Source organism: Bradysia coprophila, unplaced genomic scaffold (genome assembly GCF_014529535.1).
Source record: "Bradysia coprophila strain Holo2 unplaced genomic scaffold, BU_Bcop_v1 contig_324, whole genome shotgun sequence".
Taxonomy (NCBI): Eukaryota; Metazoa; Arthropoda; class Insecta; order Diptera; family Sciaridae; genus Bradysia; species Bradysia coprophila.
Genome location: NW_023503584.1, coordinates 4,608,271 through 4,624,540, shown reverse-complemented (window position 1 = coordinate 4,624,540; position 16,270 = coordinate 4,608,271). Strand labels below are relative to the sequence as shown.

General features: G+C 39.1%; 2 protein-coding genes across 2 annotated transcripts in view; one reads left to right on the top strand and one right to left on the bottom strand.

Moving 5' to 3' along the window:
- Positions 1-3,068: 3,068 nt before the first annotated feature.
- LOC119079618 (zinc finger protein 878-like) lies at positions 3,069-6,907 on the bottom strand. The gene is made up of 15 exons (XM_037187614.1): positions 6,623-6,907; positions 6,058-6,278; positions 5,893-5,985; positions 5,545-5,834; positions 5,346-5,477; positions 5,229-5,273; positions 5,000-5,093; positions 4,817-4,936; positions 4,665-4,747; positions 4,572-4,601; positions 4,456-4,511; positions 4,270-4,388; positions 4,057-4,209; positions 3,324-3,419; positions 3,069-3,257 (listed from the first exon to the last, which is right to left on the bottom strand). The coding sequence occupies exons 1-15, from the start codon at positions 6,627-6,629 to the stop codon at positions 3,192-3,194; spliced, it is 1,605 nt and encodes a 534-aa protein (XP_037043509.1). The 5' UTR covers positions 6,630-6,907; the 3' UTR covers positions 3,069-3,191.
- A 1,417-nt stretch (positions 6,908-8,324) lies between these two features.
- Positions 8,325-16,270, top strand: part of LOC119079699 (protein transport protein Sec31A) — a 14,084-nt gene continuing 6,138 nt past the window's right edge. The window contains exons 1-13 of the mRNA XM_037187757.1: positions 8,325-8,482; positions 8,659-8,874; positions 8,937-9,486; positions 9,548-9,667; positions 9,730-10,029; positions 10,100-10,346; positions 10,404-10,504; positions 10,572-10,788; positions 10,858-12,122; positions 12,815-12,916; positions 12,988-13,254; positions 13,344-13,415; positions 13,633-13,815. Coding sequence (XP_037043652.1) covers positions 8,678-8,874; positions 8,937-9,486; positions 9,548-9,667; positions 9,730-10,029; positions 10,100-10,346; positions 10,404-10,504; positions 10,572-10,788; positions 10,858-12,122; positions 12,815-12,916; positions 12,988-13,254; positions 13,344-13,415; positions 13,633-13,815 — 3,621 coding nt within the window. The 5' untranslated portion in view covers positions 8,325-8,482; positions 8,659-8,677. The remainder of the gene's footprint in view (positions 8,483-8,658; positions 8,875-8,936; positions 9,487-9,547; positions 9,668-9,729; positions 10,030-10,099; positions 10,347-10,403; positions 10,505-10,571; positions 10,789-10,857; positions 12,123-12,814; positions 12,917-12,987; positions 13,255-13,343; positions 13,416-13,632; positions 13,816-16,270) is intronic.

The window sequence follows — 16,270 nt, the reverse complement described above, 5'->3', positions numbered from 1 at the left end:
GGCAGAAGATTATCGGCCGATAAACTCGCTAGGAACGCTCGAAAAATTGTTGGAAGCAATCGTGAAAGAACAACTTATGGAATTCATTGAGAAAAATCAATTGCTGACGGTAAGGCAATCCGGTTATAGGAAGCAACACTCGTGTGAAACCGCTATAAGCTTAGTGATCGCGAATTGGAAAGAAGCGAAAGATAATAACGATTTCGTTCTTTGTGTCTTTCTAGACCTAAAGAGGGCTTTTGAGACAATAGATAGACAAAAGTTGTTGGTGAAGTTAAAAAGATTTGGGATTAAGAATAGTGCGCTAAAGTGGTTCGAGAGTTATTTAGATAGTCGAAAACAAACTACGAAAGTGAATGGACAAGTCTCTAGACCCCGTCACAACAAGATTGGGATTCCTCAGGGCTCGATTATCGGCGCCATTTTGTTTATAATTTACATAAATGATATGCCCGAAGTCCTTAGTGAAGTAGCGATCAACCTGTTCGCGGACAATACCTTGCTTTATATCTCAGGTAAAAGTGTGAACCAATTAACGGACATAATGAACAGAGAGTTAAATATTGTGTTTGAGTGGCTAAACGAAAATAAATTAAAGCTTAATGTAGACAAAACGAAATGTATGCTCATTAATAACAGGAGTAGACTCAGTGAAATTCAGCTGTTTATAAATGGTGAAAGGATCGAAAAAGTGGACTGTATGAAATATCTGGGTGTAATGATAGACAGTAAATTAACTTTGAATGAAAATGCCTTGTATGTATGCAAAAAGCTTGCAAAGAAAATTGGTCTTTTCGGCAGAATTGCCAAAAACTTAACGTTTGCTGCAAGAATGAGTGTGTATAGGAGCATCATCTCACCTCATTTCGATTTTTGTTCATCACTTCTAATGTCAGCTAATCAACAATGCAGAACTAAACTACAGCGGTTACAGAATCGAGCCATCAGAGTTGTATTAAGATGCAGTAAATACACCAGTACTGCATTGATGTACGAAGCATTGGATATCATGAATTGCAAACAACGATTTCTATTCAATACACTGAAACTGGTCTTCAAGATAAAACAAGGACTAGTGCCGGAATACATCTCGAACAGAATCGACAAAAGTGGCGGTACCCATGGTTACAACCTCAGGAACAACGGTGACTTCAAACTACCATTGTACAGGAAATCATGCACCCAAAGGATGCTGTTATATGAAGGTTTAAAGTGTTTTAATGAATTTCCTAGCGAATTGAAAGGAGAAAGAGTTTTTAAAAGATTTGTCTTTAATTTGAAGTATTTGTGTAAGACTATGACGTAAATTCAAGGGATCAGTTTTTCAATTTTTCTAGAATTTGAGTAAATTTAATTGATTGAATTATTTCTTTAATGGACTAAAGGATTATCAATGAATATGAGTGTATGAATATGTATGTAAAGGAATAGCATTGCTAAATAAATGGATTATTATTATTTCTCGAAATTTATGGTGAAGATTTGACCTTCAAAGCATAAGTAAAGTAGCGCCACAGTATTTTAGGTAGGGTGAAAATCGAATTCCACTGAATTTGAACCATGAGAGGATTTATTATGTTGATTCATGTATTTATATCCTTTCTTAAAAACACAACAAGAGAAATTAGGCCCGTATCTTCAAGACGTTCTGTTTAAAGGTTTTGGAAGCGCTTTCTGGGCATTTCAAACGGTCTTGAAGATGATCTTTGGGAAGGTAAGGAAACCAAGGTTCTGTAAGAATTTATAAATTTATAAAATTTGGTGTCACCCGCTGTCTTAACTGTTTTTTCAGAACTTTGGTCAAAGCATCACTGCTTTAGTTTTCAACAAAATAAAATGCTAACTAACAGCACAAACGTTTCACAAACGATTTTTAAACACTCGTCCTGAATTTGAGCCCATTTAAGCAATAATCGTATAATTTCTGTTATCGATTTAAGAACTTTAAGGTTTAAGATTTCCTATTGCATCGATTTGCACTAGTAAACGCAGCTTAAAATCCGTTCATTCAAAGTATGAAAGTTATGGTGCAGAATTAAACGTAATCCCCTTTCTTGTCATTTCCACCGGTGGGATGCCGTAGAAAATAAAATTTTGCTGGCCATCCACAAACGTCTGAAAAAGATCGTTTGGCCGTAAGGGGAAAATTACTTTTTACGTTTTACCATATTTTTTCTTAATTCTTGACATTATATGAAGGAGGGAAAAAGGGTCTACAATTTATTGTCAATGTATTTTTTGGCCCTAAGTTGCAAAACCTCCGGATGTACGATAGGGACATCCAACAGAGTATCGAGTCGTTCATACTCTACTTTAAAAAATTAATCTTCCACTTCCATCAATAAAATTGGCATGATGGTAATTTGTCATTTTTGGTTCATGGATCTGTTAAAAAATTTAAAAAATAAATTATTTTAGAAAGTCAAAGTGACGGACAGAAAGGTCTCGAACCAGACATCGATGATGAAAGTGTAATAACTGCTCAAGAAAAACTGATTGTCACTGCGTTCATGGGAGGGATAATGACAAATGTGCCGTGTGAGTTGAATATCCCATTAGTTGAGTGCAAACAGACATCGAGTTCCGGAGCAGAGGTACTTTCGACAAACAGACACTCCTTTCTGATTCTGAAGAACAAGAAGTCTAGCGGACCATAAGTGATTCTCATCTAGGTATCAGGATACTGGCAGCAGACTGTTTTGCACTACTAGAAGAGGAGACAAAAGAAAATCGTTCAATGGAACCTAACAAGGAAGGCTACTTGGAGAAATGATTGACCTGATAACATTTGAGATAAATTTTGGAGTTTCGCTTAAAAAACGCAGTTGGACTGGTTGTATAGACCTTGCCTTCGGCGTGAGCCTCGAACATTCAACTCGTCAAAATTAAGATATCCAAACAAGACCGTTTCAATCTGATTAAAAATGATTGATCAGAGGATACCATATTTACGTCATATTCGGACTAACCAATCAAAAAAAAAAAAACAAATCAAAATCGCTTTAGGTAATTTTTTAGAATTTTTTTTATATTGAACCGTATACCATTTTACAAAGAAGTAGGTATAGTTAGTAGCAATTCAATTTTGTTTCAACTTTCAATCTCTCGAAAATCTTATGTAGCCGAGCCGTACTTATTCCCTATCAGTGACATTACACGCACCTTATTCTTAACAGTCTCATCGGCAGTATTTACTTGTTCAACCAGTCGGTGACCACTTCCTCATTTTCGAATTGGTTGATTTCGCCGATAGTTATCTGACCAGAAAAATGAAATATTTGAATTGGACATTTGAAGTGATTTTTGTCGTGTATTTGCATTACTTCTTCTTCGTTGATGTTGTCCGGCAGTATGCTCTGACCAGCCATTTCAGTCTCTTCATCCATATCCGGTAAAATCATATCCTCCGACGCACCTTCCTAGTAGTTGAAGATACAATTCTTTAATGGTTCTATTTTCTGATTATGGTTTTAAACTTGTTACAGGCCGAGAGTCTACGTTCTTAAAGCCTATACCGTCTTGCTACAGTGTCAAAGATGAGAAAAGTCATTTCTGCATTTTTCTTCTTGAGCGCTAGAAAGATATTAACAAAAATAGGCGCCGTACAGCTATACAGCTCAGTCAGCCTGCATCGCTGAGAAACTAAGTTGGAGTCAAAATGAAGGTATTCCAAATAATTAATAAAAATTGTCTGATAGGATAAAAACGTGACCACAACATTTTCATTGAAAGTCCTGTTGTGTCTGGGCCTAATTTCGGGGATTTTAGTTCTTAGATTTTTAGATTTTTTTCGGAATTTTCAGAACTAAAATTTGCAAAAATAGGCACCATGATAAGCACTGGCCTTCCGACGAAAATTGTTATTTTATATTCATTTAGTCCCAATTGGATTTCTCTATGCATGCAGGCAGGCATACCCTCGTATGCGCACTTCTAGCGCTCAGCGAAGGTGTCAGACCAAACATTATTCATCTTAGGTAATGTAACTTGATCTCAGGTGAAAGCAGAGAAATTCAAAAACTGTTCGTCATAACGAGCTAATAGACAACGACTCACCTGCGCCATGTCTTCACTGACTCCACCATGTTGTTCCTTAATGTGGTCCTTCAAAGCGAATCCTCTTGCATAAGTTGCGCCACATATATCACAAGCGTGTTTCAAACTGTGATTGGTCTTTTGATGTGACTGCATATGAATTTTGACGGCATACTGAAAGAACATTTGCCGGTCACCGGATAAAATGCTTTACAAAGTAAATTTCATCCTTACCAACGTGGCGAAAGGACGATTACATTCAGTGCAAGAGAAGGGTTTCGTGTGGCTGTTTTTGTGACCCGATAATTGAACGGACGTCTTGAATGACTTCGTACAGTATGGACATTGATAGGCTAGAAAGTGATTTTAGGAACATTAAGCGAAATCTATATGATCCTATTTTTCAGTGCGGTGACAAACCTCGAACATTCGAATGGGTTAGCAAGTGATGATTGTATACCGAGTTCGACTTGAATCTGAAACAAAATAACGTGAAGGAATCGTTACTTCTGCACACTATGAACTGTAATTCTTACCTTTTGTTACACTGCGCGCAAACGAATGGCCTAAAGATAAAGAAAATTGAACATTTTACCACATTCTCCTACAGCAACTATTATCCTACAAACCTGGCATCCGTATGAGTTCTCATGTGTAGCGTTAAACAGTACGCAACTCTAAACGTTTTACCACAAACTTCACAGGAGTATGGCTGAAAACGATGTATTTTTAGATCAAAACAAATATCCAGACGAAACAGATAGCAGTCGCAATATTTTACCTTCTCCCCCGTATGAATGCGTTCGTGTTTGACTTTCTCGTGCGGTCTTGCAAATTCCTTACTGCAGTACTGGCAGGCGTACGGAAGACGAATGTTCCGAAGCTCAGCTTTGGTTTGTATCTGGAGGAACGGCAAAAATTATTTTCTTTGTTTACCGTTGCATTGTGACGATGGGATACTTACAACTCTTGCATCATTGTGTGCCCTAAGATGTAGATCCAAATGTTCGGCGTCAGTGAACTGTCTGTTGCACTGCACGCACATGAAATTCTCTGCGCTAAAGCCGTTGAAAGTCATTTTTTATGTTAGAAAATGTTCGGCTATTCAGACTTGGAAGCAATTAAAAACGCTTGCGAAAAAAAAAAAATTAGACCCACTAGAGTCTAATGACCAGACGCATGGTCATACATACCGACTATGCATTTTATCGTGCATTTCCTTCAACGAAACGTTGTAACTGAATGGAAAAGAAATTTAAAAATTTGAATTTTCAAAACTTGAAAGATTTCGCCATTTCCGGCATACCAACCTTTTGTCGCATAGACTACAGTAAAACATTTCCGATGACGTTGACGTGGTGCTTTTAAGAAATTTCATTTCGTTTCCGGCAGTTTCTTCAAACGTTCGTTGCTTAATGGGATTGTGCATTCGTCCATGTAATCTTTAAGCGAATTCGAAATCGGACAGTTTAAAATTAAGAAAATTGTCCGACGATGTTCGTTTCATACTTAAGACTTTTCAATGACGAAAATTCCGTGTTACAGATGTTGCAAATCCACTGTTGCAGTGGCTCTGGCCCTGTCTCTGGCTCTTCTACTGAAACGGGGACTTCCTGTTTAATGAGAGGCGCAGAGCTGGACTCTTTAACAACTTTCGCTGTAATGCTGAGTTTGTGTACACGCATGTGAGCGGACAACGATTTAATAGATGGAAATGAGGCCGCACACTGTTTGCACTTATGACGTTGAACTGAACTCGGCGCAACAATTAATTTTTTTGGAACAGATTTAGCAACAATCTAAAATTCGAATTTTCCTTCAGCTCAGTAGTTCGAGAATAGTGAAAGATGCACTCACCTTCTTCGGTTCAGTATCATCGGCCTCTTCGTCAGTTATGTCGATACCCGGTTCAAGTTTGACAAACTCGAGTGGATTCGGAGATTCGGGAACCTGCAATATAAGTAAGAATATGGGGTTCATGTCACGATGAAAAGTGTGTCAGAAAGTTAGCTGGGCATATACCTCGACCACAATCTTTTCGCCGTAATGAAACTGCTCAATGTGTTCTTCTACGGACGAAATGTTGATTTCACACGTGCTGCAATAAAACTCGTCCGCGTCATCTTCACTGGCCTCGTCTCTTTGCACATTGTCGTCCAAAGGATCGTCCAAATAAACAACCTCAGTGTACATTTCGTCATCGTTGTCTTCAAGAACGACTACATTCGATTGCCTTTGTTTTCCTAAAAGAGATTTGTTGTCAATTATTTTGATATTAGAATAATGTTGGGTCAGAGGGCTGTGTTCTGTACAAGGAAGACTTAATTCACGTAAATATAGTAGGACGTCTCGTCCCTTAAACACAATGAGTGTCCTTTTAAAAACGACAAGCATATCGCGGTATAAACAACAACAGCTTCATTAGCAGTTTTAACATGGATTTCGTTGCACAGGTAACACCACATGAGTCAGATCACATCATTTATTTTGATCGATAACGTAATAATGAAAATCATTTAAAATTAACGGCAATATTCGGTTCGGCGCTGTAACCGCTATAAAATCCAATGTAAACTTTGCATAATACCTGCCATCTTCCTTCCGACCAACTTCGCGTCCTCCCTTTTCAATGACCAATTTTTTACTACTAACTTCACGCACAAATTTAACTTTTGGTGGAAAATGAAAACAATGCACTTCACAATGCGAATCGAGGGCTGGTGGGAAGCCGGGTTCTCTACAGATGGACTGAAAGGTTGATGCTAGACTTTAGGTAGACCTTCGGGTTATTTTTCTCGCGATTGTTCAGTTTGAAAATTTAACAAAAGATATTTTTGGGACATCAGCAGAGGAAAAAGCCAAATGTCATTACGACGTCTGTCAAACGTAATTTTGGAGCAGTGTTGCCATCATATTTCAGATTATGCAATGTTTATTTTGGTCCGTATACGAGAAAATGAAGAATTTTTAGATAATTTTTGTTTAATCGTTCCAAGGTCATACGAATTTTTCAAACTTCTGTCAAATTTCATAGACATAACCTTATCAATATTTGTATGAAAACCGATCTCTGTGGATGAAATCGTGTTCTTTCGGCTAATCAAAATTCGTGTTTACAGATACTTGGAACAAACCTATTGGGGCAGTCTTCACTCCTCACTCAAGCCAATTTTTGTTTGTGTGAATTTCTTTCTGAAAATTAGCTTCTTTTCTATAGAGTGTTATGATAAAAAAGAAAGAAATATTTTGGTCGCAGAATTAGCAGCAAAAAATAAACATCGAAAATACAAAGTACTACTGGAGCAGAACTTCTTGATCCTTCCATTTGCTGTGGAAACTTTGGGGGTTTGGTGTTTAGAAGCGATAGATTTCATCGACAAACTCGGCAAAAAAATATCACAAGCAACGGCAGAAAGAAAATCAAAGGCGTATCTAAAACAACGGATAAGTTTTGCCATTCAAAGAAACAATGCTGCGAGTGTAATGGCTACATTCGATACGTCCGAAAATATGAACGAGATATTTTATATTTTGTAAACGCTTGTATTTCTTGTGAAAAAAAAAAACGTTTTGTAATAAATAAAATGTAACATACTAGTCTTTTGTTTTCTCGCTCTTAACCGTCATCTGATCATAACAGTCTATACAGTGTTCAAAGAGCGTAAAAATAGGGGAAAAAACCAGTTAAATTAACTGATCTCGATGGGTGATACGTCAAAGTTTGTATGTAAAAAGGGGAAAAAACCAGTTAATTCAACTGATCTCGATGGGTGATATGTCAAAATGAGAACTCTCTTTGAACACTGTATACGATGTTTATGCTCAAAACAAACGAGGCATTGAAAACGTGTTTTGGTCCTATTTTTCAAAAACTCTCCTGCTTAAACACTACAGTGTTTAAGGAGAGCGATTTTTGACCACTTTGTTTAAACTGGTCTCGGGGTCACACGTCAAAATGAGAAAAATCACATACAAATTTAAACTGGACTCAACTATCAATTTCTTTTTTCATTGATGAATATTTGACAGCTGACCCCGAGACCAATTAAATTTAACTGGTTTTCGCTCTCCTTAAACATTATTATTATCATCTGAATTTCGCTTATTACACTTGCCTTGTAGATGAAATTTGACAATTCGTATGCCTTTGGATCAAATCTTTTTTCAAGACTAAAAAAAATCTTTGAAAGGGGCAGAAGTTGGGAAAATGTAAAAGGCTAGATTGTTGGAAATGGCTACATTCTCCTACTGAATGTTTATGAATGTTCAAATGTCACGAAATAATCAAAACAAAAATTTGACAGAAAATTTATAAGCAACCGCAGTACTGCCACGTTGGAAGCATTGACGTTAGATTTTTACAATAATCCGCTGCGTGTTTGTTTTTCTACAAAATTTGTGTATTTTCTTCGAAATATTTTCATTTTCGAAGTAATTATCTTGTTCGGTAAATTTTGTATTTAGTTTGCATCAACCGACTAACACAGCAATTTGTCGACGACCTATATTTACACGTAGAACGTACCACAAACTGACATTGACGTTGACAGAAATTTTACACAACATTTCGCTTAAGACATCTAATTGTTCCGTAATTAGCTAATCCTGTAATTCCTAATCCAGTTATAGAGATAAGGCGACAATGAAGGTAAAAGAACTACAGAAAACCGTGAATGTGGCATGGTCACCAGCCCAATTAAATTCAATCTGGTTGGCTGCCGGTACAGCGGCTCAACAATTGGATACATCATCAAATTCTGTGCTTGAAATTTACTCACCTAATCTCGCCGAGCCTGGATATGATATGGTATTGAAGGGATCACAGGCCAGTCCTTATCCGTAAATGCTTTGCACATGACTAGTATTTGAACGGAAATGGTAAAATGAAAATCTTCCCACAGTTTTCACAAAATCATTTGGAGTCCGCTGGGACATGGTGGTCAATATCCGGAAGGTGTTATCGTTGGCGGTTGTGAAAGTGGTCATCTTCAAGTGTACAATGCTGCGAAATTGTTGGCTGGCGAAGAATCATTGATGTCAAAGCAGGACAAACATGTCGGTCCTGTACGTGCGCTGGACTTTAATCCATTCCAATCAAATTTGCTTGCGTCTGGTGCTGCAGAATCGGAGATTTTAATATGGGATCTGAACAATACAACAACTCCGATGACTCCCGGAACGAAAACACAACCCTTCGAGGATATTCAAAATGTGGCTTGGAACAGACAGGTGCAGCACATTTTAGCGTCAGTATTTAGCTCAAGGTGTATCGTATGGGATCTTCGCAAAAATGAGCCAATCATCAAGCTCAGCGATACACAGTCCAGAGTCAGATGGCGAGCATTGCAATGGCATCCTGATATTGCTACACAATTATGGTTGGCATCCGAAGATGACCAAGCACCCGTCGTCCAATTGTGGGATTTAAGATATGCCACCACACCGGCGAAGGTATTTTATCGATCTTTAGCAGCAAAGCGATGGCGAACATATTTTGTCTTTCTATTTGCAGACCATTCAAATGCATCAACGCGGTGTTTTGGGCTTAACCTGGTGCCCGAAAGATTTAAATCTGATGATTTCTTGTGGCAAAGACAATAAAATTGTTTGCTGGAATCCTAATGCCGAACAGGTTTGTCGACACATTTCTAAACGATAAATTGCGCTCTTGTACTCACAGGTTCTGTGTTTTAGGGTGACGAATTTCAGTCCGAAATAGCGTCAACCATTCAGTGGTATTCGGATGTACAATGGTGTCCGAAAAATCCAGCTCTTATCACCAGCTCCAGTTTGGATGGTAATGTTTCACTGTATTCATTGAACGGTGGCAGTCAGCAACAAGTGCAAACGACGAATAAAATCGCCGATTCATTTCCCGGCATGGACACTTTCGCTCAGGCTCCAGTGCCACAAAGTAATCTAGCGCCGGTAGTATACAACGATTTGAGAACACCACCGGTGTGGATGAAACCACCCGTCGGAGCATCATTTGGAGTAAATATTTTGTGTTTTTCATTGTCTGATCCGCACTTCTAATCTGTTTCGTTTCTTTTGTGTGCATCAGTTTGGTGGTAAATTGATTACATTCAACCAGGGTAATCCGGGTAAAGTGACCATCAATCAAGTCGTAACCGAACAAGAATTGGTGGATCGTTCAAATAAGTTGGAAGAAGTATTAGCCGGCGGTAATTATACCGACTATTGTGTTCAGAAAGCGAACCAAGTGGAAAATCAGCACGGTCGATTCATTTGGTATTTTGTAAAGTCAAATTTCGAGGCTAATCCAAGAGCGGAAATGCTGAATTTATTGGGTAAGCGATGGACAATCGGATGCATCATGCGAACATTCGACTAAAAAACAATTTTAGGTTACAATGCCGAGGATTTGGAGGCGAAATATGGAAAGTACCACAATGTCTCTGACAGTAGTGTCGATCAACTTAGTAATAGTATGTCGCAACTGAATAAGGTGAGTAGATTTGACTCATTGACTCAGTTCCCACTCAGCTAATTTTTCAAATATTTTCCATTTTTAGTCCGACGATAACAATGCCGTTTTTGATGCTATAGCTGCCGATCACAAAAGTATGGCAGCTGATATCGCCCGCAAAGAATTATCTTTCCGCATCAAAACGGGAGACGATGAAGAAGGTCAAATTTGTGAGGCATTGTTGAGTGGCGATGTCGAAGCAGCCGTTGAACTTTGCTTGAACGCGGGACGTCATGCTGATGCCATCATTATAGCAACAACAGGTAACGATAACATATTTCAATGAGTTTATGGTCAATGAAATGGTTGACAACTCTGTCTACTTTCTCTAGGAGGACCCGAATTACTCGCTCGCACCCAATTTCGCTATTTGAAAAACAGCGACGGATATCTGTCTAATATCATATCTGCATTGGTAACCGAAGATTGGTCGGGTGTGGTTACACAATGCACCATCGATTCGTGGAAAGAGTGTTTGGTGGCAATATTGACCCACTCGAGGGAACAGATGCCAATGTTGTGTGAACAGTTGGCCGAACGTTTGTTGAATGAAGGCGGAAGTAGCCAGGAAAACATTGAAAACGCAATTCTGTGCTACATTTGTGCTGGTAACATTGAGAAACTGGTGGAAATTTGGCCGAAACCGAAATACGGCAGTGGTGATACGAATGCAAAACTGTCACGGGACTTGCAAGAGTTGATCGAGGTCGTGATGATGTTGCAAAAGGCTATAGAATTACAGGGCAGAAGTGTTGATGTTTCGGGCAAACTAGCCGACATATTGTCGAGATACGCAGGATTGTTAGCGGCTCAAGGGGCTCTTTCATCAGCTGTAACATATTTAAGTCCATCCGATGACGCCAATGTTGAGGATCTACGATCAAGACTTTATTATTCATTGGGATATAAGCAGGCTTATGCAACTCCAGCGCCAATGAAACAACAATTCAATCAACAACCGAATCAATTGAGACCACAACCGAGACATTCTCTGACGAATAATCAAGTTCCTATGCCTATTCAGCCAGCGTTCAATCCAAATTTACCCACACAAAATACTCCACCCTACAATGCCGGATTCAGTGGTCAACCAACAATCCCACCGGTGACGCAACAGTGGCCAAATTCACCTCCAGCCCAACAATGGAATAACTTCCATCAAGTTCAACCATCACCATTAGTGCCGAATCCAGTTCAGACGAAACCACCACAAATACCACCTTCTACAAACGATTTCACACAACAACCAGCCCGGCCATCAAGCGTTGGATCACAAGGCTCGGCTCCACGTAATAAATATCTATTAGATCCATCGGTTCAGTCGGGCCCAACGTACGGCCAATCGAACATGTACACACCGCCAATGAACAACAATTTTGGCAACAATTTCGGCCCAGCACCAGTACCCAATTTCGCTCCAACTAATCCGCCAATTCAGCAGAATCAATTTATGCCATTCGTGCCAGCACAAACAAATAATAATTTTATGTCTGGCGTTCCACCGATTGAGTTGGCCCAACAGGCTATACCACAAAGAAATCCAACGCCACCGCCAGGATGGAACGATCCGCCACCACTGAAGACGAAAAGTCAGGCGGTAAGTTCAACAGAGAAATTATTTCTAAAAATTATTTTTATTTCGATCGAAATGCAGTGAAGTAAAAGTTTATCTATCCGTACAAACAATGAAGGTGCGTTGTACTCATGATAGCAGTATGTCTGCCGAACATGCTGGTACTAGAAAGTGGAATAAAATTTTAAAGTCTCATTCAAATAAAAGCTCCAAAACCGATAAGGTATTTGAGTTTCGTAGGACTGTGATTGATTTTAGACTGATTTTTAAGATTGAGTTTTGTTTTTGTTTTTAAAGTTTCACTGTTGACTGTTTGAGAATGTTTCGGAACGGTTGAACATTACAACATTCATGGCGTAGACAAACTTTGACGAATTTTTCATTTTGTTGTTGAACGTTTGATGGCGAAAATTCATTAGAAAAATTGCGTTTAAACGTCCGAATAACAAACACATACCCCAACATATTCGAAACCTTTTACAAACGGCTGGTGTAACTCGTTTTAATTATTGAGTGTTGTTTCACAATAAATCTTTTACTTCGTTAGTTTACCTACATAAAACAGCAGCAGTTGGAGTTTTTAGTTAATTTTATCGTGGCTGTAGCTAGCAGATGACTAGCCGTTTTTAAAAGGTTTACTTGTTGACTTTTCTCTAACCCGCATCACAACGAAAATGGTTTTACTGTGTGAGTTTACTAACCACTCCAATTTTTAGCCTCCGAACCCTACTACGAACCCAACGAATGGAGCATTCGGTAATGATCTGACTCAAAACGGCCTATACGATCCGACACAACACCAGCAAGCAACTTTCCAGGTATTGAATTGAACAAAATCTTTCTTCACAAGACCACACGAATACTAACAAATTTTGTTCGATTTTCATAGCAACCACCATCAGTCTTCACACCGTCTCAACCGCAAACGTTTCCAATGCAACCGCAACCAAATCAGCAATTTCAGACGCAACCGGTAAATTTCCAAACGCAACCGATGTATAATCAAAATCAACAACCCCAACAGCAGCAGCCCCAACAAACGCCGGCTACACCGGAGCCACCGAAGCAAAAACAACCGTTGCCAGAGGAATATGTTTACATGCAAACAGTATTTAATGAACTTCGTCAGCAGTGCGTGAATGCAGCAACGAATCCTGTAAGTGTGCTTGAGTTCGAAGCCCTGGAGTTGTATCTAAATGCTCAGCTCACTCAACTAAATTAATTTCTTTTTTTTGGTAAATTTAGCAAACGAAACGAAAGTTTGATGATGTAGCAAAGCGACTGGAATGTTTGTACGATCTGTTGCGAGAGAATAGGGTGAGTAAAGGTTTTCTTTTCTTCTTTTTGATAATAATTAAGGGAACCTGGATGGATGGTCAAAATAAAACGTTTCTATTGCTTGCTCTTAGTAAAACGCTACAATTTAGTAAATAAAAAAAGCTTTCGAACTATTTGTCCTTCTAATACAAGTATCGCCCTAAAAACAGTGGATCAGTCACTTTCCTCTTTAACTGAGTGTCACATTTATTTCCAGCTAACGCCAAACACTCTAGCATCCCTAAATCAATTGGTCCAACTAGTTCAAATTGGCGACTACGCTAATGGCATTGGGTTACATACGCAAATGGTGTCCGGATCCGATTTCGCTCAGATAGCTAGTTTTATGCCGGGTATTAAAGTGCTACTTCAGTCTGCATTGCAATTGCAAGTTTATTTACGATAATAAAATCGACGGAATTAAATGCAGAAATATTTAAACGAAGAAGGGAGAAAGAGATAGAGAAAAACCTAATTTTATTTTGATTATCCGCATATTTTAACAATTATACCAAAATAATACAAGAGAGAAAAAATTAAAAATTTATGATTTCTTCGGGCTAATTTATCCTTAAGAAATATTACTTTTGAGTTTTGCCGTTTAACTGAACTCGTAAATTGGTGTTAATATTTTTTAGATAATAAGGAAATCTACTGTTATCATAATATGATTTAATAAAAACGTAAGCGTCAAAGCAGCAGTGTGTGGTACTTTGGGGAATGAGAACTACTACTATACAGTAGACGAAGACTGATATTTCGAAATCATGTCTATCGTCAATGGATTGGTTGGATACGACGCCTCAATGCCACTAATTTTTCTCGTAAATCTTTCACAATGAGATCAGCAGGTTCTAATAAATCGGCCGGTTTGTCTGAGGAGGTGCGGTTTCACGGGTGTGCATGGTGCAGAGTGGGAGCGCGGGCAGCGGAAGTCGGGGGTGGAGTCATATGGGAGCGGGCGAAGTTAGCGTGTGCGAGGTGTGGAGGTCAGTGACGGGTGTGCGAGGCGTGGGAGGGGAGGGCATCGCGTGAGTGAGAATAGTCTTGATAGAGTGTTAGTAAACTCACACAGTAAACACCTTTTCGTTGTGATGCGGGTTAGAGAAAAGTCAACAAGTAAACCTTTTAAAAACGGCTAGTCATCTGCTAGCTACAGCCACGAATAAAATTAACTAAAACTCCAACTGCTGCTGTTTTATGTAGGTAAACTAACGAAGTAAAAGATTTATTGTGAAACACACTCAATAATTAAAACGAGTTACACCAGCCGTTTGTAAAAGGTTTCGAATATGTTGGGGTATGTGTTTGTTATTCGGACGTTTAAACGCAATTTTTCTAATGAATTTTCGCCATCAAACGCTTCAACAACAAAATGAAAAATTCGTCAAAGTTTGTCTACGCCATGAATGTTGTAATGTTCAACCGTTCCGAAACATTCTCAACAGTCAACAGTGAAACTTTAAAAAAAAAAACAAAACTCAATCTTAAAATAGTCTAAAATCAATCACAGTCCTACGAAACTCAAATACCTTATCGGTTTTGGAGCTTTTATTTGAATGAGACTTTAAAATTTTATTCCACTTTCTAGTACCAGCATGTTCGGCAGACATACTGCTATCATGAGTACAACGCACCTTCATTGTTTGTACGGATAGATAAACTTTTACTTCACTGCATTTCGATCGAAATAAAAATAATTTTTAGAAATAATTTCTCTGTTGAACTTACCGCCTGACTTTTCGTCTTCAGTGGTGGCGGATCGTTCCATCCTGGCGGTGGCGTTGAGATTTTTTGTGGTATAGCCTGTTGGGCCAACTCAATCGGTGGAACGCCAGACATAAAATTATTATTTGTTTGGTGCTGGCACGAATGGCATAAATTGATTTCTGCTGAATTGGCGGATTAGTTGGAGCGAAATTGGGTACTGGTGCTGGGCCGAAATTGTTGCCAAAATTGTTGTTCATTGGCGGTGTGTACATGTTCGATTGGCCGTACGTTGGGCCCGACTGAACGATGGATCTAATAGATATTTATTACGTGGAGCCGAGGCCTTGTGATCCAACGCTTGATGGCCGGGCTTGGTTGTTGTGTGAAATCGTTTGTAGAAGGTGGTATTTGTGGTGGTTTCGTCTGAACTGGATTCGGCACTAATGGTGATGGTTGAACTTGATGGAAGTTATTCCATTGTTGGGCTGGAGGTGAATTTGGCCACTGTTGCGTCACGGTGGGATTGTTGGTTGACCACCTGAATCCGGCATTGTAGGTGGAGTATTTTGTGTGGGTAAATTTGGATTGAACGCTGGCTGAATAGGCATAGGAACTTGATTATTCGTCAGAGAATGTCTCGGTTGTGGTCTCAATTGATTCGTTGTTGATTGAATTGTTGTTTCATTGCGCTGGAGTTGCATAAGCCTGCTTATATCCCAATGAATAATAAAGTCTTGATCGTAGATCCTCAACATTGGCGTCATCGGATGGACTTAAATATGTTACAGCTGATGAAAGAGCCCCTTGAGCCGCTAACAATCCTGCGTATCTCGACATATATGTGGCTAGTTTGCCCGAAACATCAACACTTCTGCCTGTAATTCTATAGCCTTTTGCAACATCATCACGACCTCGATCAACTCTTGCAAGTCCCGTGACAGTTTTGCATTCGTATCACCACTGCGTATTTCGGTTTCGGCCAAATTTCCACCAGTTTCTCAATGTTACCAGCACAAATGTAGCACAGAATTGCGTTTTCAAGTTTTCCTGGCTACTTCCGCCTTCATTCAACAACGTTCGGCCAACTGTTCACACAACATTGGCATCTGTTCCTCGAGTGGGTCAATAAGACAACGACTCTTCCA